The sequence below is a fragment of the Lepidochelys kempii genome, chromosome 9 (genome assembly GCF_965140285.1).
Source record: "Lepidochelys kempii isolate rLepKem1 chromosome 9, rLepKem1.hap1, whole genome shotgun sequence".
In the NCBI taxonomy this organism is placed as follows: domain Eukaryota; kingdom Metazoa; phylum Chordata; order Testudines; family Cheloniidae; genus Lepidochelys; species Lepidochelys kempii.
In genome coordinates this window covers 1,693,849-1,716,248 of record NC_136388.1, presented here as the reverse complement: position 1 = coordinate 1,716,248, position 22,400 = coordinate 1,693,849, and the positions used below count along the sequence as shown (strand labels likewise).

The window sequence follows — 22,400 nt, the reverse complement described above, 5'->3', positions numbered from 1 at the left end:
GGTTGCCAGGCATCCGGTTTTCAACTGAAATGCTCCCTCGAAAAGGGACCCTGGCAGCTCCGGTCGGCGCTGCTGACCGGGCCGTTAAAAGTCCGATTGGCAGCGCAGGGCGGCTAAGGCAGGCTCCCCGCAAGCAGCTGGCATGTCTGGCCCCTAGGCGCAGGGGTGATCAGGGAAGGGCCGCATGCTGCCCCCAGTGCCGGCTCCACAGCTCCCATTGGCCAGGAACTACAGCCAATGGGAGCTGCAAGGGCGGTGCTTGCGGGCGCAAACACTGCACAGAGTGGCCTGGCTGCACCTCCGCCTAGGTACCAGGCCTGCTGGCTGCTTCCGGGAGCAGCGCGGAGCAGGGCAGGCAGGGAGCCTGCCTTAGCCCTGCTGCACCACCCACCGGGAGCCACCTGAGGTAAGCACCGCCCAGCGGGAGCCCACACCCTGAACCCCCTGCCCCAGGTCAAAATCCCCTCCTGAAGCCCGCACCCCAAACCCCCTGCCCCAGGTCGGAATCCCCTCCCACACCCTAACTCCCTCCAAGAGCCCGCCCCTCCCCGACCCCAACCACCTGCCCCAGGCCTAAGCTCCCTCCCTCACTCCAAAGCCCTCATCCCCAGCCCCACCCGAGAGCCCGCACCCCCAGCCAGAGCCTTCACCCCCTCTGGCATCCCCACCTGCTGCCTCAGCCCAGTGAAAGTGAGTGAGGGTGGGTGGGGGAAAGCGAGCGATGAAGGGAGGGGGGCTGGTGTGAGTGGGGGCAGAGCCTCAGAGAAGGGGCGGGGCAGGTTTTGTGCAATTAGAAAGTTGGCAACCCTCGGCCATGGCCTGGCAGTCAGGCCAACACCACAAAGCCATGACATCGCACTGAGATACGGGAACTCACCACCAAGACGGACCTGAGTTTGCTCTTCAGCAATGATGGCCCCTGCTCAGGCCCGCCTGGCCCCTTCTTCTGGCTGCGTGAGGGGACTCGCTTCTTTTCCTCGACATGGGGTGGCCACAGCTGCTAATCCTGATGCTGCACGTGGACAGCTAGCTGCATTGTCCGCATGTAACACGTGTGCGCCGCAGATAGAGAGACAAGTAGACACTGCAAGATAAACGGGCAGGAGGGGGAGGAACGGCAGGGGTGCGGGGGGGGGAGTCACCTGAAGAGAAATGGGACCAAGGGCAGAAAAACAGAATGAGGGGAAAGAACTAGTCAAACTCCGAAGAAACTGAAAAGTACAAGAGAGACCAGAGTGTTTGTAGCAGGGGCTGGAAGATTGAGCGCGGGAGAACAGCAGTGCCAGACTCACGGCAGGAGACGTGGCACACGCAGTCACTGCACAATGTACTGAGCTTTTCATTCACAGGCAACAGCTGGGCTTGGTGCAGAGCAAGATGGCAGGACACAGACATACCCAAGGGCACGGAGCCCCCGGCGCACACACGCGTGCTCATGACAGCCATGCAATAAAGGAGTGCGTTTCTGCCATCCTGGGATAAACCGGGCGCCTTCGTCCCTGCCCCCATCCAATGGACAGAATTGCGTGGGCTAGTGTCCTGAGCACAGGCTCCATCTGTGGCCGAGGGTGAGTCCCCATCCCTTTCTATGCCTCAAGGGCTGATACAAACACTCAATGTCTGGAGGAGGAGAGGCTCCAACGTGGGTTCTTTGACAAAGGCATTTCCGAGGGTTTTGTTTTTACAGGCTTCTTCCTGTTTTCCTCGGTGGACAAGGTGGACTCTTGCAATTATCTGAGCCTCACACTCCCTCCCTGCTGACACAGGAAACACCTTGGATCAACAAAGAGGCTTCACTAGGCAGGGGTGAGCCATTAGCTTCCCCTCCACACCACGAGGGCTCCCCCATTCAGGTGAAGTGACCGGACTGCTTTTCCTCTCACCCAGGGTTGATGACACGCTGCTAAGGGAATGAGTCAAAGAGCACAACTACATTGTTTTAAGCCATATGCTGCAGAGGAAGAGCCACTTCAGAGAGGCAGCTGCTTTCCCAGAGCGCGATTCCTGGAGCTAAACGCAGCGCCAAGAACTCACCCAGCCAATACAGCCAAGAACTCACCCAGCCAATATAGCCAAGAACTCACCCAGCCAATACAGCCAAGAACTCACCCAGCCAATACAGCCAAGAACTCACCCAGCCAATACAGCCAAGAACTCACCCAGCCAATACAGCCAAGAACTCACCCAGCCAATACAGCCAAGAACTCACCCAGCCAATACAGCCAAGAACTCACCCAGCGCCGGGGCCACGGATGTCACTGAGCTAGTACAGGAGGATAGAGGAGAGCTCTCTGCAGCTGGCTTGGCACAGATCTACTGGGGAGCAGCATTTCCCCTCAAGGCTGCCTGGAATCTTGGGGTCACTGGTCCCATCACCCCCTGCGGGGGAGCCGCCGAGTCCCTGGCCTTGTCAGACAGGATGCGCCAGGGAATTGCAAACACATGCAGGCTACAGACTGCCATGGCATCTCCTCCAGATGCCACGTCTGCACTACGTTGGGGAGAGGACCACTCTGCCTGTCCAGTCTGACCTGGGGGTGCCCCCAACCTCAGTTCAAAGACAACTAAAGCCAGCCCATGACAGCAGGCTCACGGCCAGCGCTCCAGTCTCTGTGCCAGGCCAAACCCCAGTTCAGAGAGCATCAGCCTTTGGAGAGGAGACGACACCCACTTAGGACCCAGCCGTGAAGCTGTGCCATGCAGCACGCCCAGTGATTGCTCACCCTGAGAACCCTGCCATGGGAGCTGGGCGATTCTGGGATGACACCAACTGAAACAAAGACTCTTGTTCAAAGCCTGCGCGCGGGTCCATTCCTGGGGCTTTGCTCAGGCAGAGCTCGCCAGCCGTTTGGATGAGTTATGCTTAATTAACTTTCCAGGTTGAGACTCCCAAACTGTTTACGTGGGGCTGAAACCGAGCAGCCTTTACCTTCTCCACCGGGCGTCTGGCCTGTTCTGCCGACCAATCCCTTAAAAAAATGAGTTTCCTCTTAATTAAGGCCTGGGCTGATTCTGTGCATACCCGGCCCCTGAATGGAATCCAAGACCTTTAGCTCATTGCCACATGAACGAACATGTCTGAGTTTCCAGTGCCATCCCCCAGTGAATGATGTACAGAAAGATGTTTGTATCAGTGCACACATGCAAACACACACACACACACACCCCAGAGAGGAACATGCTTCCCTTCAGTGGCTATTCCCTTCTCTATTATCCCATGTACATCTAAAGCCCCTTCCCCTGTCCCCCGCCACTGGATTCGGGGCTCTTTACATGCACGAGGGTTTGCTGCAGTAGGAGCTTAGTCACCTCCCTCAGACCCCTTGAACAGAAGGAAGGATCAGACCAACTGATGCAGAGTCACAGGGCCCAGCCACCCACCCGCCCTTCAACACAGTAACACTCATCCTTTGCTGGCCCATGACCTGCTGGGTACTCCCTTGTGACACAGTTTTGGTTCTTGCCCCACCAGCCGAGATCTGCTGCTTTCAACAAGCGCCTGCAGGAGGAGGCGAGTCCTGAAATGCGACACAATTTACCTGGGACCTGGGTTCTTCAGCACTTGAAGCCTTACCTTTAAATCGAGGTTGGATGTCAGTTTCTAAAAGATCTGCTCTGGCTCAACCGGAAGTTACGGGCTGGAGGCAGGAATCCTTGGCTGAGGTTCTCTCATCTGTTCTGTGTCGCTTTTTACACCACACGTATTACTGCAGTATCTGGACGCCTTTCAGTCGTGCGTTAATCAATGCAGCTAATCGCTGACACGTTGTTCCCTCGGGCAGAAGTGTGTGCAGCAGAGGAGCCCTTGGAAGGAAGGTGGAGAGCTTGGGGTGGTCCTTGGTTCCTGGGGGTGTTCCTTCCACAGCCTGGGACCAGCCCTGAGGTAGCTCTCTCTCCTGCACACAGACACGTTTTACCCATGCTGTATAAAGCCCCACTGGGCCAGAGGAGCAGAGCTGCTGACCAGTCTCCATCCCAGAGCTTTAGTCGATCTTTTAGTTACCCAGGGGCTAGGACATTGGCCCCTCGAAGATGAGGGCTGAGACCATGAACTTGATTCACTCTTCTGTGTGAAGCTGGAGGAGTGAGCCAAGGACAGGTGTGATGTCAAATTACAAAGGATGAATATACAAAAACAACATAAGTATGTGGGGACAAAATTAGAAAGGCCCAGGCACAAAATAAGATTAAACTAGTTAGGGACATAAAGGGTAAGCGGAAAATATTTTACAAATACATGAGAAGAAAGACGACGACCAAGGACAGGCTACTCAATGAGGGGGGAAAGACAACAACAGAAAACGCAGCAATGTGCAAAGTGTTACATGCCTTTTTTGTTTCAGTTTTCAGCAGAAAGGTTAGCAGTGACTGGATGACTAACTAGTGAACATCAGTGGAAACGGGGTGGGATCTGAAGCTAAAATAGGGAAAGAACAAGTTAAGAATTACTTAGGTTAGATGTCTTGAAGTTGTCAGGGTCTGACAAAATACATCCTACAATACTTAAGGAACTGGCTAAAGACATCTCGGAGCCATTAGCAATTATCTCTGAGAATTTGTGGAGGACAGGAGAGATCCCAGAGGACTGGAAAAGGGCAAATACAGTATCTATCTATAAAGAGGGAATAAGGACAACCCAGGGAATTATAGACCAGTCAACTTCACTTTGGTACCTGGAAAGATAATGAGCAAATAATCAATCAATTTGTAAGCACCTAGAAGATAATAAGGTGATAAGTAAGAATGAACATAGATTTGTCCAGAACAAATCATGTCAAATCAACCTAATATCCTTCTTTGACAGGGTAACAAGCCTTGTGGATAGGGAGAAAGTAGAGATGTGGTATATCTTGACTTTAATAAGGCTTTTGGTAGTGTCTCACATGGCCTTCTCATAAACAAACTAGGGAAATGCAGCCTAGATGAACCTCCTAGAAGGTAGGTACACACCTGATGGGAAAACCATAGTCAGAGGATAGTTATAAGTGGTTCACACTCAAGAAGGAAGGGCATATCAAATGGGGTCCTGCGAGGAGCTATCCTGGATACAGTTCTATTCAAAATCTTCATCAATGATTTAGATAATGGCATAGAGAGTACGCTTATAAAGTTTGCGGACGATACCAAGGTGGGAGGGGTTGCAAGAGTTTGGAGGATAAGAATAAAATTCAAACTGATCTGGACAAACTGAAGAAATGGTCTGAAGTAATTAGGATGAAATTCCATAAGGACAAGTGCGAAGTACTCCACATAGGAAGGAACAATCAGTTGCACACATACAAAATGGGAAATGACTGCCTAGGAAGGAGAACTGTGGAAAGGGATCTGGGGGTTATAGTGGATCACAAACTGAATGAGAGTCAACACTATAATACAACTACAAAATAGTGAACATCATTCTGGGATGTATTAGCAGGAGTGTTGTAAGCAAGACACGAGAAGTAATTCTTCCGCTCTAATCACCATTGATAAGGCCTCAATGGAGAAATAGGCACCGCACTTTGGGAAAGATGTGGACAAATAGGAGAAAAGTCAAAAGAGCAACAAAAATGATTAAACGTCTAGAAAACATGACCTAGGAGAGAAGATTGAAAAAATTGGGTTTGTTTAGTCTGGAGAAGAGAAGACCAAGAGGAGACATGATAACAGTCTTTAGTCTTTAGATAGGTACAAGTTTGTGATATAAAAGAGGGTGATAATTTTTTCTCCTTAACTTCTGAGGACAGGACAAGAAGCAATGGGCTTAAATTGCAGCAAGGGCGGTTTAGATTGGACATTAGGAAAAACTTCTTAATTGTCAGAGTGGTTAAACAGTGGAATAAATTGCCTAGGGAGGTTGTGGAATCTCCTTCATTGGGGATTTTTAAGAGCAGGTTAGACAGACACCTGTCAGGGATGGTCTAGATAATACTTAGTTCTGCCTCAGTGCAGGGGACTGGACTAGAGACCTCTCGAGGTCCCTTCTAGTCCTATGATTTGATGTGCTGGCAGTAGCCAGCATTGCTGAGGAGCCGAACGACAGCATTCGGTACCAGCTGGAGTTTCCTAAGCACAGAAGGTGCACTTGGTCTTTTACGCAGGACTTCAGACTAGATGATCCAATGGTCTCTTCTGGTCGCAGAACGTATGACTCTCTGAAGGCAGTACGGCTCTGGCTCTGACGGCAAGCCTGACAGCAGATGGGGTCGTGGAGAAGGGAAGGGCCGGTGTTCCAGACCTCCCACCTGAACTGCTCCTCTGAACGTTTGCAGCACAGCAAGCAGGTACAGATGCACGTCAGCGGCTGAAGCTGTGTCTACCCGAAGCTGTTCCCCACCGTCACGAGAGCTGACGAGTAACGGCCAGAGCACTGTGTACGCAGGACTCCTGCAGCCACTGGCAGTTTGACCACCAGGCTGCCTGCCCCTGTTCACTGGCAGCCTAGAGAACAGTGAATAAAACCCCAGCGGCCACGAGCACTTCGGCTGCATTAGTGCTCGCCCTGCGGCTCCCACCAGTGAATCTGTGGCCACCGTGGTGGGGATTTTAGGGTTATACAAAACCAGCACAGACAAGGCTGATGTCACGGGGACTCTTCTGCAGCAGGGAGACCTTTCCACTTCCATAGTGAGGTCCGTTCCCATTCGGGATCTGTGCACCAGGCTCAGTGCCGGGTTTACAATGGTGCCAGTGGCTCCAGGGAGCAGGGCCCATGCTCAGAAGGGGCCCCGGCCTGCTCCGCTTGCCCTGCGCCCCGAGGCCCTGCCAGTCCGCTGGCTCCCACCCCCGCCCATCACTTGCTCCTCTCGGCCTGCCGGCCAAGGGCTCCTCTCTACCCCGTGGCCCCACCTCCCAGCTTCTCCCTGCCCCCTGGCCGGACCCCAGTGCACCTCCGGCCCCAGGCACCCACTTAGGACCCAGCCCTGAAGCTGTGCCATGCAGCACGCCCAGTGATTGCGCACCCTGAGAACCCTGCCAGGGGAGCTGGGCGATTCTGGGATGACACCAACTGAAACAAAGACTCTTGTTCAAAGCCTGCGCGCGGGTCCATTCCTGGGGCTTTGCTCAGGCAGAGCTCGCCAGCCGTTTGATGAGTTATGCTTAGTTACGCTTTCCAGGCTGAGACGCCCAAACTGCTTACGTGGGGCTGAAACCGAGCAGCCTCTTTACCTTCTCCACCGGGCATCTGGCCTGTTCTGCCGCCCAACCCTTAAAAAAATGGGGCCCCCGCCTGTCTCCCCGGAGCCGAGCCACCTGGGACTGATGCAGAAGCCTGGCCAGTCGGGGGTGGGGTGGGGGCTTGTCTGGGTTCCTCCAGGCAAGTGGGTCCTGTCGGAGCCGGGCAGGGTCAAGCCCTGGCCAGGCTGATCACGCCGCTTCTGAGGGGCCGGAGCGATTCCCCGCCCCGGGACCAGCTCTGGCTGCACTGGCGGTTCAGCCCGGCAGACACAGTCGCCTCCCAGCAGGCCGGTGAGTGGGGCTGGGAGCCAGGGCGTGGGGGAGTGGGTCTCTAGAGAGCTGGGGGAGGGGGGGTGATGGGTTGTGAGGGGGTGGGGAAGATGTGTGTGTGGTGGGGCACTAGGGAGTGGGGGTTCTGTGTGGGGTGCTGGGCCTTGTACATTTGTGGCCGGGTCTGGGGGGACGCTGGGCATAGCAGGTCCGGGGGGGGGGGCTTTGGCCATAGGGAATCGGGGGGGGGTTGTTCTGGTGTTGGGCAGGGGGGCTGTGTGGCATGGCATGGGCCCACCCCCGAGGGGAAGGGGCACGCCGGCAGCACAGGGCTGGGCGGGCCATCGTGCATCTGGCAACTGCTGGTTTGTAAATAGTGCCCTCATGCTGGGCGGAGCAGAGCTGCCCCTGCCGTGCCATATTGCCGCTGACTGGCCCCTTGCTCTGGGGACTGACCCTCCTGCGCCAGGCTCCATTGCCCCCATGGGGGGCCCACAAATATGTTTGGCACCAGGCCCACCAAAGGTTAATTCGGCCCTGACCAGGCACCATCTTTAATCAGGGGTTGATGGAGGAGCCACAATGAACACCCAAAGACACTGCGCCCGAGTCCGGAGCTCTCCGTCTGGGGCGCTGTAGCATGAGCGCCGTGGTTGCAAAGAGTGATCACTCCGCCAAAACAATAACCTGTCCTCCACCCTCTGCTCAGATCCCACAGCACTGCCCTTGTGCATGGGCTGGCATCGCTTTGTGTCAGTAATAAGCATCTTGTACCTTCAACGCACTTTGCAAACTGCAGCTGATTTCGTTTCTCCGCAGCAGCCCTTGAGGCAGGTACATAAATACTGGTAAACCCATTTTCCAGGTGGGGAAATGCAGCGTGAAGGGAAGTGATTTGCCCTCGGCCACACACCCCAAAGGCGAAGCAGAGTCAGTAATAGAATTCGGGGGACCCCAGCCCCCAGGCCTGAGCTCACTGCACAGCCCTCTGGGATGTTAAGAGGGACTGATGTGGGATGTGCTCCGCATAGCTAGAAAGCAAAGGCAGTGCCAAGGACGAGCATACACACATAGTTTAGGATGAGATAAACATTTTTCAAAGCAAATCTGTTTTGTGTAATGCTCTGAGCCTGTTGTTTGACCTAGGACAAGACTAAGACTGCCTAAAACAACTCGCTAGCCTTTAAAAATAACCAATGACTACGGATTTTTCCCTCATCCAGTTGAAATTATTGAAATAGGGTCAAATCCTGAGGCCCTTACTCAGTTTTTCTTAGTCTTCCACTCATGCAGAATTCGCACTGCGGTCAGTGGGATCTGGTCTGAGATCTGGCCAACACGGTGTAGACCTATCGTCTGCACGCCCTAGGTGCGGCTCAGTTAACACAGCGCAGAACGAGTTTGTGTTCTTGCTGAAAAACAGGCTGAGCGCTGAGAAGGGAATGCAGCGTGTAGGGAACAATCTCCTCTCCGGACAAGCCAGGACACTGATGAACAACTAAGCCAGGAAACGGCAGTGCATTAAGAGCTGGAGGCTGCCCCAGGAGATTCGCCAGGCTACAAAGGGCAGTCAGCTCTCTGCTGTCTGGCTCAGGGGGGTTCCTCTCACAAGGAAACCAACGCCGCCCTTCCAGAAAAGACGTGGCAGCCAGGCAGAACCCAGCCCCGAGTGTCCCCGTGAGGGCTCGAGCAGGTTCTCCTCACTGCCGCTTTCACTCTTCAGATGCGGCGAGTGCCAGGGACCACCAGACGCTGCTCCTCAAAATCAGGGGCCAGCCCCAGACTCCGAGCATCCCTCGCTGAGAATGGATTCACTGCGTGTTTGCGACGGCTTTCTGCTCTAGGCCTGAGACAGCGTGAGCAGATCACAGGCATGTTGCTAACCTTCGGCACCCACCGGTACTGGGGCTCAGACAGGCGGCACCTTCCCAGCGGCCCCCAACACGCCTCTGCCATTCCCCGGAGCAGCGTCTTTACACAATGTGAGCGTAAGAACAGAACGGCCAGGCTGGGTCAGACCAAAGGTCCATCCAGCCCAGTGTCCTGTCTGCCGACAGAGGCCAATGCCAGGTGCGTCAGGGGGAATGAACAGAGCAGGGAATCATCAAGTCATCCATCCTGTCGCCCAGTCCCAGTGAGAGGCTGGGGACACCCAGAGTATGGGGTTGTGTCCCTGACCATCCTGGCTAATAGCCCTTGACAAGCCTGTGTGGGGCTGGCTGCTGCCCGAGCCCGCAAGAGGGGTGCGGTGCTCTGCCTGTCTCATACATGCTGCAGAGAGGATGTGCTCTCTGCCCCGAATCCGAACGAGACACGCCACGGCAGAGGGAGGGGTGGGATTGCTGTGGGAAAGGGGACGTGGCGGGGCTTGGGGTGGGGGTTCAGGGGCTGCTCAGCGTGGGAAGACAGCAGGCCTTGCCGCAGTATTTCACTGGTCCTGCATCTCCAGCGCCCCTGGAAGCTAAGCAGGAGATTGGCTCCATGCCACGGTCACGGGGCGGAGGCGGCTGAGGGAACAGGAAGTGGGGCAAGGTGCCTGGGGAGCGTTGCAGCAGGCACGTCCGCCCCGGCTCCCCGGGAGGGAGCCAGCTGCTCTGGGGAGGGAAATAACCGTGCCCAGACTGCAGCTGTTCCACAACCGTCGCCAGGGTGCGGCTGCCCTGCACCCCGTGCCCCCGATGTCCTGCCACCTCCTCGCACCCAGTGCCTGAGCCTAGAGTGGCCTCAAACCTGCCCCCACGCCCCAGGCACACGTCCCTCCCTCCCCATCACAAGACTCTTCTTTAGCAGAGCAGCCCCTCCCCACTGGCACCCTCCAATCCCCGCCCCCCCCCGCAAATGCTCACCTCTCCCAGCAGCCCCACCCCTGTGTCCATGGCCCCACAGGCCCTCCCCATCCCCACTCCCCCTGCCCACCCCCCCAGGACACGCCTCCAGGCATTAACAAGGAATAAAGGTAATGCCCCATGACAGCGCCCATAGCCTGGGCGTTCCCGTGTGCCAGTCACAGGGGACGCTCCCCCAGCCCCTATCCCGCTTGCCACCCCCACACACTCAGGATCACCACCTCACGCCAATGCGCTTGGGACCTGCTGGTTGCATGTGTCATCGGGGCAGGGACGGTCTCGGATTTCCTATCTAAACAGCTCCCGGCCCCCGATGGCGCCATTAGCCCTGGGGCCAGCCCAGCCATTGCCCAGGGAACCCTGTGCAGGCCCAGCACTCAAGAGACTTGTCCATGGCCGGGGGCAGGGGGAAGCGTGGGGCAAGTCCCAGCTCCCCCTCGGACAGGCCCGTTCTCGTTCTGCCCTCGGGTAGCAGCTGCCCCCAGAGCTGCACGCCCAGCTCCCTTGGTCAGTGCGGGGCTGGGGGGCGGCAGGGCTCCGGGGCACTGTTCAGAGATTGTCTGGTTGGAAAATCAGAGTCACAGCTAAAATTAGCAGCTCCGTGGGCTTGGCCTTGGCCCCGGCCCCAGTTTCTCACACAGCTGCCAAGCAGCCGGCCGTGCTCAGCCGCAGCCAGGCAGTGAGACAGCAGCGTCTGCTGGGAACCCAGCCAGCCTGGGAGCCAGCTCTCCTCCCCGTCCAGGGCGAGAGACGACATCAGCCTCTGAGGCCAGATTACTCAGCCCGGACCTCGCTGGTCCTTCGCGTGTCGAGGAGGGCTGGCCCAGGTCTGAGGAAACTCCCAGCCAGCACGGGGCCCGGCAGTGCGTCCGCTCCCTCTTCCGGCTCCCCCCCGGGGTGTCAGACCCATCCGCTCCGCTCCCCCCCCCAAGGCATCAGACCCGGTCGCTCACCCCGCCGGCTCCCCCCAGAGCAGTGACTCCAGCTCAGGGGCTCGGTGCTGATCTCCAAGGAGCCCCCCCTTCCGCACACCCCCTTCCCCCCGGCACAGGACGGGCGGCTGACCCCTATGGGACAGACGTCAGCCGGGGCGCGTAAGGCTCGCCTGAGCGGCGACTCGGATCCCAGGGATGAGGTGGGATGGGAACCTGTCGAGAGCAGAACAAACCTCGTTAGCACAGGCCACTGCTCCCCATGGGATTGAAGCACGACACACGCGAGCTGGGGAGAGCACCGAGCGCGCCCCAAGTGCCACCCCGCTCCAGTCTCACCGCCCTCTGCTCCCAGCCCGGCTCCTCCGGGCACCCCAGCTGCTGGGCAAGGCCTGTCTCCAAGCAGCGGGTCTTGTCATCAGACCTGACCTGGAATCGCTTTCCAGGAGCGCACGAGGGAAACACACGTACACAGAGGAAACCGTCTGCCCCCCGCAAGCACCACAGGGCCTCCAGCGAGCTGACCTCACTCTCACCAGCCATCTCAGGGGGTCTCTCTCCAGGAACCAACACCCCATGGCTTCCCCAATATTGCACATGCCGAGATTCCTGCAAAGTGATTTCATGTCCTTCAATCCACCCCCTTCACCATCTCCGCTCTGCCAGTGACGTCTTCCTCAAACTCCTTCCGCTTCCTTCTCCCGCCCAGGCCATGCTGCCGCCGGTGCCTGGAAGGCCGGCCATTCCCAGGGCGCCAGGACAATAGCTGCCGTTCAAACCCCTGCTGAAAAGAGAAGGATGTCGCAGGGGCTGGGCTGGGACCCAGGAGCACTGGCTCACTGATCCCTTACAGTCTTCCTGTGCAACCGTGGCTGGGGGCATGTGCCTCAGTTGCCCTCCATCCCCCAGGGATGACAGCCCTGCCCTGCCTCCCAGGGAGTTGCAGTAAAGAGGGCGAGGTGCCCAGACTCTGCAGAAAAGGGGCCATTTATACCTCTGATAAACGGAAAACTCCCCCTCCACCCAGGCACTGTCCCCCTCACCTAGACCAGGCACTCTGGGTCCCTGGTCCCCAGACACCAGCCTCCTGCTCCCCCCATGCCAGGCCTTCTTGACGTCTGTTCAGGCCTAGACTGTGGCTGGCTCCTGTGTGATTGCGAGAGTGCAAAGATCCAGCCCCAGCGGTGGTCTCTGCACCCTCGAGCACACGCCACGCGAAGTCACAGCACCACATGAGGGAAACCTAGCTGCTCTGCCCCCATGTCACCCTGGGTCTCTCCTACAGCACCCAGGACGCTACAGCTGCTGCTTGAAGACTAGAGACCCTCCTCTGAAGGGGTCAGGGCCTCTGTCCTAGGGAGTGCTTGCCACGGTTACGCGGGGGCCATACAGCCATGACTGAGCTGAACAGCGCTTAGCAACAGCCCCGGGGAAAAGGGAGCATCGCTGTTTCTTTCACCCGGAGATGACGATGGAAGTACAGCCCAGCTGTGAACCATGTTCGGATTAGGTAGACATCTGCAGCCTGTTCTCTGTCAGCGAGCGATCAGCTGCCCAGATGAGTGAGATAAAGTTCAGACCTCCACTGAGTTAACAGAAGGAAAGTGACTGTTTATAAAAAGTCCAAACCTTTGTGTTTCCACCCCCACCCCCTTTCTGGAAAAGCCCCGACTGAGCCCAGGTAACGGGAACCAACGGGACCTAGCAGCGTCAGCAACATGGGGCTTTGGCCAGGGCCCCAGGGCCGTGTTCACCGAGGAAGGAATGCGGGAATCCCAGCCAAGTCATGCTGCAGAGATAATCCCAAGCGGAAGAGATGTGTCCAAGGGCTGGAGATGAATGGAAAACTGGATTGCAGGGGAGGTGGAGGTGGACCTTGGGCCTCCCCGTGCTCATAGGTTGGAGTAGCGGAAGCAGCTCACTGGAGTTTTGCCAGCCTGGGATTTGTTCCAGATCAGCCTTTCCCTGCTCCACCAAAGCGGGGGTGGGCGTTTAAAAATGCAGCCGTCCCCATCCACCCTGTAACCACCAAGCCATCAGACCAGGCAGCACATCAGACACAATGGGCTCCCACCCCCGCCTCCAGCTCCCACAGGTAGGAAGGTGAGGTGTTATTTTCCCTTTTCCAAATGGGAAGCACCCAGGAGGGGAGTCCCGAGCCCAGGGTCACAGAGCAAACCAGTGTCCGAGCACAGATCAGGCGCCAGGAGGTGCCGGCTCCCAGCTCTGGCCATTCTCCTGTAAACAGAGCAGACAGCAAGTGGAGATCAGCCCCATCCCAGAGGGACATGGCAAGGCGCGGTGGCAGGCTAGCTGAGGAGTGGGATTGTGGCCACGAGGCGATTCAGGTGATGTGGCTGGCTGGCACACGCTCGAAATACGAGTGCCCTTCCCACAACAAATGAAACTGCATCACCCTCATGAAAAGCCCACCCGCCAGTACCAGCCTGTCATGGGATCCCTGGGCGATGCTCTGGGACTGCTCCCCATGAAGCCAGTCAGGACTCTGGGGAAGTCTCCTTTCTGGGAGCAGCCTGTCTGCAGGACACACAGCTCACACCGCTTCCACCTTCCTGGGTCTGACCTCGGAGCATTCAGCATCCTCTGCCCTTCCGTGCGCTTCCCACAGCGAGTCCGCCCAGGCGGGGTCCTGGGGAAGCCAGAGGGTCCTGCCCCCCAACTCCGCAGTCAGACTCTCAGCCAGCCAGTAAAACAGAAGGTTTATTAGATGACAGGAACATGGTCTAACACAGAGCTTGTAGGTGCAGAGAACAGGACCCCTCAGCTGGGTCCATTTTGGGGGGCAGTGAGCCAGACAACCACGTCTGCCCTTCACTCCTCGTCCCCAGCCAGCCCCAAACTGAAACTCCCTCCAGCCCCTCCTCCTCTGGGCTTTGTCCCTTTCCCGGGCCAGGAGGTCACCGGATTCCTTTGTTCTCCAACCCTTCAGCTCTCACCTTCCAGGGGGGAAGGGCCCAGGCCATCAGTTGCCAGGAAACAGGGTGTCGACCATTCTCTGTGTCCAGACCCCTGCCCACCCCTGCCCTCTAGGGCTCTGCAAGGATCATACACCCTTACCCCACCCCCTAGAGACTTAAGAACTGCCTAGGGGAAACTGAGGCACCCCCACACTATTCAGAGGAAACATTAAGAACAGTCCCGCTTCGTCACACAGCCCTTAGCACTCACACAGCACTTCCCAGCTTCAGAGTGTTGCCCCCGTATGGCAGGGGAGGAGGAACCCGAGTTTGAGAGGTTAAAACTGAAAGCCCCTTTCTCCAGGCCTGAGAAGGCAGCTGTGAGCACTGGGATTGGAACGCAGCAGTCCCAGGGCCAGGCTCCCTCTCACTTCATTTCCTTGATCATTTTCAGTTTTTAAACAATGAGAATAATGACCCTTGGCTGCACCTCCCCCATCGGCTCCTCCCAATCTGTTACCACCAGGAAGTGCCTTGGCTCCTGCATTGCTATTGAAGTAACTTCACCAGGAGAGATGCACTGGCCCAGAGTCATCACACATCTAATCCTTCAAGACCTCAGCCGGTGAATTCTGCAGCTCTTTACATATCCCTTGTCGTTCATATTAGCCAACACATGCATCTTCTCCTGTTGCTGGGCCGGCTCCTTGCTGATGGCCTCCTAAGCACAGTGATTTTCAAGCTTCATCTGTTGTAGCGGGAAATATTTTAGACTTTCAACTTTGCAAACCTGCAGTGCGGTGGCAACACAAGACCAAGGATGGGCCGCAGAGATGCAGCCAACGGAAAAGGCCACTGCGGCCAGGGAACTGCATGGCGCGAATTGTGTCATGTCATTTAACCCAAAACCACAGCACTGAATGCTTCAGAGGTGGGTGGGAGGAAAGGGAGAGCACCATGAACAGAGCCCCGCAAATTTGGGGGTAGCCCGAGAGAGCTCTGCCAGAGAAGATCTACCAGGTAGGCATGGGAGGGACCGTGGGGAGAATCTGGAGCAGAGGAAGGATTAGGAGGGAAAGCAGCTGGCGGGGCTGACGGAAACACAGGGTGCCTTAGTCCCAGGGTAGCCTGGCAGACGGCAGGGATGTGCTTGAAGCAAGGGGCGTGGGAGGAGAGTTAGAGTTAATACCTTCTCTCGGGGTAACTTCGTGGAGAGCTGGAAAGCATTTCAGCGCCTGGGAGCAGACGGGGGAAAGAGAGCAGCAGCTGTGATTACTCTGTGCTGCAAGCATGCTGCCTAACCCTGCGTGCCAATGCAGCATTTCAGAGCTGCTCCTCCCGCTGGGCCAGCTGTGTGTCAACCAGAGCACGCGAGGGTCCAGCCCAGGGCTGTCGCAGAGGGAGCAGGGGTGGCGAGCGGGCACCACAGGGCGCAGAGCAGCTTGCAGGGATCCCAGGTGCAGCAGGAGTTGGCTGGGGTGTGAAGTTCACACTGCACACCAGGTCCTATGCATCATGTGCGCCCCCCTGAGGGGTGAATCCAGCCCCCGGGGGGGCAGAGGCCGCCTGGGCATGGCAGGTGATGGGGCTTTGCTGCACAGCAGCCTGCGGAGAGGGTGGGGCCAGGAACCCCCCTGTGAAGTTTCTCTGCCGCCCCCTCGCCCCATCCCCAGGCAGGGCTCTATTGGTAGCAGTGTGCAGCCACAAGGCTGAAATGGCTCCATTCAGCCGTGGGGAGCAGATGCCCCAGCACCAGGCTCAGCGACACTGGCTAAGCACTGGCCACAAGGGCACCCGTGGAGCGTAAGTGGGTCCCCGGTCACCCTTGGAGCTGCGGGGGCTCAGCACCATGCCGGATCAGGCCTGAGAAAGAAGCTGACCCCTTGACACAGGCGCCAGGGTGCAGAATTAAAGCCTTTACCCTGCACGTGGCTATGTCGGGGGTGAACACCACCAGGGGGCCAGGCAGTGCCCCCCGAGAGCAGCACCACGGGTTTAAAGCGGTGGCACCTTCCCCGAGGAGCTCCCTGTGCGGGAGCAGCTTGACACACAACTGACTTTAGGTTCCCCTCCTGCCCGGAGCCCCGAAGTCCAGCCTTCACTTTGCCCAGGAACCAGGCTGGCTTGTCTGGGCCCTAGGCAAGTCCCCACATCCCCACACTCTAGGAGGTCTGGACTAGGAGCTGTACCGTGCAGCTCAGCCCTTCTCTGGCACTGGGTCGTAACTGTCAGAGCCAGAACGAAGCACGGCAATCAGTATGGGAGAGGAATGGGTTGTTCGTCCCCCCCGGCCTTCTATTCTTATCTCTTGACTGACCGCAGTGCCTTGTACCAGGGTTCCTGTTGTGAAATCCAGGGTGCCAGCTGATGAAAGGAGATCATGCTGTTCTTTGTTAATGTCTGACTGTGCAGCAGTGAGCTGAAGCCTCCGGTGGGCTGAATTTTGGAACTTGGTCATTATGCATGAACTTGGATTCAGGTCTGGATTAGGGTTAGGCTAGTCTTAGGGCTTGAGGCCAAACTAGGACCAAGGTATGGAAATCTCTCCACATGTTGTTCCCATGAGACTTCTGCCTTTTTGGGCCAAAATCTTGCACAAATAGTTTTTGCAAGATTTCCGATGCATCCACTTCTGGAGGAGACAGCTCCTGCCACTTTTGGATCCAACTCCTTTCATCAAACCCCACTGCCCTGAAATTTGGGGCCCCTCTCTAATATATATGGCAGGAAGGAACAGTAGCCCCTGCTTGTCTGCAGGACAATTGCCTCTCACATACATGCAGCCTCCCTTCATTTCTCTCCTGATTAGAAGTAGATTTGCAGTATAATATTGATATGACAGGTAGCAGAATTGATCTGACACCAAGTGCTCATAAAAACGTGCATAAGCAGGAATCCACATGTATGGTAGCAGCCTGTGAAGTCTCAGTGTGCGTTAGCCTGGAAACAACTGAGACATAGTTTCACATGGTCTTCCCTCTTCTCTTTGAACGCACCGCAATAAACCACTCTGCTGCTTCTGTTCATGGTTCTTCCAGGCAGATCCACACTTGCTGTAACAAAACAGACCCAACCCTCCCACTCTGACGGGGTTTATCACATTGTACTACAAGGCATATTAAACACAGATGAGCCTGTTTTCATCAGCAAGACCACTGCTATTACGCACAAGTGGAGGAAAGGGCAGGGAAGGCTATGTTGCCTCATTGTGGTACCTGTTCCAGGTTGAGGTGTCATTAGAGGAGGTTTTGGAACAAACTGATAGATTAAACAGTAAGAAGTCACCAGGACCAGATGGCGTTCACCTGTGTTCTGAAGGAACTCCGATCTGAAACTGCAGAACCACTAACTGTGCTATGTAACCTGTCACTTAAATCAGCCTCTGGGCCAGGCGACTGGAGAGCAGCCAATGTAACACTGATTTTTTATAAAGGCTCCAGAGATGATCCCGGTAATTGCAGGCTGGTTAGCCTGACTTCAGTACCAGGCAAATTGGTTAAAACTACATTAAAGAACAGAATTGTCAGGCACAAAGACGATCACAATATTTTTGAAAGAGTCAACACGGCTTTCGTAAAGGGAAATCATGCCTTACAATTCCATTACAATTCTTTGAGGGCATCAACGAATGTGGACAAGGGTGATCCAATGTATATAGTTTATTTGAACATTCAGAAAGCCTTTGACAAGGTCATTCACCAAAGGCTCTTAAGTAAGTAGTCTTGCGATAAGAGGGAAGATCCTCTAGTAGATCAGTTATTGGTTAAAAGACAGGAAACAAAGGGTAGGAATCAATGGTCAGCTTTCAGAATGGAGAGAGGTAAATAGCAGGGTCCCCCCAAGGATCTGAACTGGGAGCAGTGTTGTTCAACATATTAATAAATGATCTAGAAAAAAGAGTAAACAGTGAGGTGGCAACATTTGCAGATAATACAAAATTACTCATGAGAGTTAAGTCCAAAGCTGACTGTGAAGAGTTACAAAGAGATCCCACTAAACTGGGTGACTTGGCAACAAAATGGCAGATGAAATTCAATGCTGATAGATGCAAAGTAACGCACATTAGAAAACATCATCCCAACGATACATAAAAAATGATGGGGTCTAAATTAGCTGTTACCACTCAAAAATCTCCGCTCAACGTGGACAGTGCTCCAAAAATCTCTGCTCAACGTGCAGCAGCAGTCAAAGAAGCAAGCTGAACATTAGGAACCATTTGGAAAGAAAGAGATTAGACAGAAAATATCAATGCTACTATATCCATCCATGGTACACCCACACCTTGAATACTATGTGCAGTTCTGGCTGTCCCATCTCCAAAAAGAGAGATTAGAATTGGAAAAGGTACAGAGAAGAGCAACAAAAGGGATCAGCGGTCTGGACCAGCTGCCATACAAGGAGAGATTACAAAGACTGGGACTGTTCATCTTAGAAAAGGGATGAGTACGAAGGGCTATTATAGAGGTCTATAAACTTGTGACTGGTGTGAAGAAAGGGTTATTTACCCCTTCCCATAACACACGAACCAGGAGTCACCCAATGAAATGAACAGACAGCAGGTTTACAACAAACCAAAGGAAGTATTTCTTCACACAACTCCAAGTCAGCCTGCGGAACTCATTGTCAGGGGATGTTGTGAAGGCCAAAAGTATAACTGGGTTCAAAAAAGAACTAGATAAGTTCATGGAGGATAGGTCCATCAATGACTCTTAGCCAGGATGGTCAGGGATGCAGCCCCATGTCTGGGTGTCCCTAAACCTCTGATTGCCAGAAGCTGGGACTGAGTGACAAATGGCCTTGTTCTGTTCATTCCCTCTGAGGCACCTGGCACTGGCCACTGTCGGAAGACAGGATCCTCGCTAGATGGACCTTTGGTCCCATTATTGTGTTCTTAGACATTGCAGTAGGGTGCAAATGCAGATCACTAGAAAATAAAACTGACTAGAAACAAAGGAAAGTGACTTGTTTATTTTCCATTGTCCAAGCAGAGTAATGTCCAATAAGTGAACACGCTTTGGAAGTGATGAACACCGTCAGGTTTTACAAATTTTTCATCTTTAGCAATCTAAGGTGCCGTTTGCAAGCCCAGTGAGGACACGGATTTTCTAACCATGCAGTTTAGTCCTTCCCAAACACACACAATTTGAAGGCCAGGCTGGGCCATATGATAATCTAGTCTGATCTCCTGCCAGGGGAACAATTGTATAGTGGGGGTGCGGAGAGCCATTGAACCAAACTGTTAACCCTGTCTGTGATGGAAACAACACATTGGTTGCTATTATTTCTGCAAGCCATGGGTTGCTGGTTGCTGCCGCATCCCCATCACCCTACTTCCAGCATGTCTGCATCACACAGGTCAAGAACCTCACCTAGCCATTCCTGCTTCAAGCCCATAACTTCTGTTTGAGCTGGAGCCTCTCTTTTAAAACCACCAAAATAATACATGTAACTGAGGGTACAGAATTATCCTGCAAACAGCTGAAACCAAATAAAGCGAGGGTTGTGAGTTCAATCCTTGAGGGGGCCATTTAGGGATCTGGGCCAAAAATTGGGGATTGGTCCTGCTTTGAGCCAGTGGTTGGACTAGATGACTTCCTGAGGTCCCTTCCAACCCTGATATTCTATGATTCTATGCACAAATTGAAAAATCCTTATGATTACATTAGTCTGTTTCTCTACAGCAGTATTAGTAGTTAAGCATGATGGCCAAACTCTATACCCAATCGCTATAACTAGTTTGCTTGCCACGGCGTATCGCACTTCAAAAAGCTAGAAAACTGGCTAAAGCTGGGGCTATTACTGTAGGTAAATACTATAAAATACACAGTACATAAAGTACATTTTCAATGTACAATGCTGTGCAGCTGAGAAACAAACACAGTCTTCTGTTTACAGTGCTCGCTACGCAAGATCTGCAACACAATACTTTGAATGACATCTGTAATGTCCGAAATGTAAGGCCTGTGCCCAGTAATGCAACTAACCCTCTATGTTACATTAGTACTGAGCTCCTAATCTGCATTCCTAACCCTACATAAAATTCTCACCAGTACAACGGATTGAGCAGGGCTATTGCTACAGTGCGCAAGCCGCCTGACTTCATATAGCACGTACAAAGTGGTCACAACAGTTAAAACTTGGACTATTACAGCCAAAACAGAGATACAAAAATGTTTGACTATATGGAACTTTAAATTTAAAAAATGGCCGGGCACTTAGACGGTCTTGTGATCCACTGACCGGTGTGGCAGTGGTTGAGACAATTTCTCTTACTCCGTTGATTTCTCTCATTATGCCGGTGGGAGTTTGGGTTGGAATTTCTGTGGGGTGAAATTCAGATGGCCCGACGTCTTCAGTGGTGGAATCAGTAAAATATGGAGCAGCAGACAGAGGTAGCGAGGGGGTGTTCGTATGTGTCACGGACACAGAAGCTGTGGGGGTCTTCCAAGTAAAAGGCAAGTATTCAGTGACAAGAAAAGATGAAGTGTGGGAACCCGTGGAGCTCTCAAGTGTGTGGTGTGGAAGGGCTGTGGTAGAGGGGCAGTGCAAATGATCATCTGGTAGAGACAAGAGAGAAATATTCCTTAATGCTACGGGACTGTCACAAGTTAGGAACGTGACATTTTTTACTATGTCTAAATTCCTCTGGAGACACCCTTTGAATTCAGCAATTTGACAATCATATTTCCAAGGATTGTTGTCAAGCACGACCTCTTGCAGCTTGGGTAAAGAGGTAAGGAAGTCTCCAGGAAGAGACTGCAAGCTGGTACAATTTAGGTAAATTGCCTGCAGATTATTGAGATTATAAAAAGAGGTTTTTAGGAAGAACCTCAATCCTATTATGGAAAAGAGAAATCTCCTGAAGTTTCTGCAGACCCGGGAAGATGCCCTCCGGGAGACTAGAGAGATTATTTGTATGCAAAGACAAAGTAAGAAGTTCATTTAGACCACTGAACACGTTCCTTGGGAGAACACTTAACTCAGGATTGAAAGTCAGAACAAGTAGCTCTAAATTTGTCAAATTACCAAACACAAAATCTGGCACCGTTGAGAGTTTGGTGTCATATACCCACAGACTCCGGAGAATCCTCATTTCTCCAAACAATATTTCTGGAAGGGATCCCAGTGGATTCCCATACAAGGTCAATTTAGTCAAATTGTGCAAATGCAGAAAGAGCCCATGAGGTAACAACTGCAACTTATTTTGAGAGAGAGTTAAACTTTTTAGTTTAAGGAGATTGTGAAACGTGCCTGGGGCAATGGACTGAATGCCATTTGAATGCAGAAGAAGCTCCTGCAGCTCTCTCAGGTTATCAAACACACCAGAGTCTATTGAACTGAGCCTGTTCATATACAGAGCGAGCTTCTCAAGTCTGGTTAATGTGCTAAATATATTTCTAGGCAAGGCTGCCAAATAGTTTCTGGATAAGTTCAGTAGTTTAAGCTTGGCGAGGTTTCTTAGCACTCCTTCAGGAAGCTCTGTCAGATGGTTTTTGTTCAAAAACAGCTCCTTCAAGTTGACTAGTTTGTCAAACAGGCTGCGCTCAATATCTTTCAGCAAATTATTTTCAAGGATCAACTGCTGAAGGTCCATCATTTCACCGAACACTCCTGTGGGAAGCTGAGTTAACTTGTTGTCAAACAGTTTGAGGGTCTTCAGCTTTACTAAGCCTTTAAAAGCTCCTGGCAAAATTAGGAAAAGCTGGTTTGAAGACAGAATGAGACGCTGTAGCACTGTCATTCCAGAAAAGACTTTGTCCTTCAAATCTGTTGCCTTAGTATTTGTTATTAGAATGTGTGTCATGTTGGTAGGCAGACCTAACGATGCCAGGTCTTCGATACCGGGACCAGAGCAACGGATGGCATCTTTCAGAATACACTCGCATTTCTCAGGGCAAACGGATGCATTCAGCTGAAGGAAAAGATGGATGATTACAGCTAAACGAAAAACCAACATCCTTGCTGAAGTGCCTGGAATATGAGCAGTTATAAATTAGCACCAGAGAATTCAGTTTCCATTTTACATATTTGTAATAATTTTGTACTAATCATAACATTTACTGTGTGAATGACTAGCAAAAACCTAAACATGTACTAAACTTCAGTTTGGATTATGATGAAAACTCCCCAAACTCTTTTATTTGATTACAGGCATTTTGATGGTGCTCACCAGGGTTGCCACCTTTCTAATTGCTGGTAACCGGACCCCCAGTGGCCCCGCCCCTTCAAAGACCCCAACCCTTCCAAGACCCTGCCCCATACTCCACCCCTTTCCC

General features: G+C 53.5%; 1 protein-coding gene across 1 annotated transcript; it reads right to left on the bottom strand.

Annotated features, from left to right (window-relative positions):
- Window positions 1–11,837: 11,837 nt before the first annotated feature.
- On the bottom strand, window positions 11,838–22,087 carry GP5 (glycoprotein V platelet). Its single transcript, XM_073358874.2, is given in 3 exon segments — window positions 11,838–11,990; window positions 20,398–20,934; window positions 20,936–22,087. Coding segments are annotated over 3 exon segments (1,836 nt in total). The 5' UTR covers window positions 22,082–22,087.
- Between the last annotated feature and the right edge of the window lie 313 nt (window positions 22,088–22,400).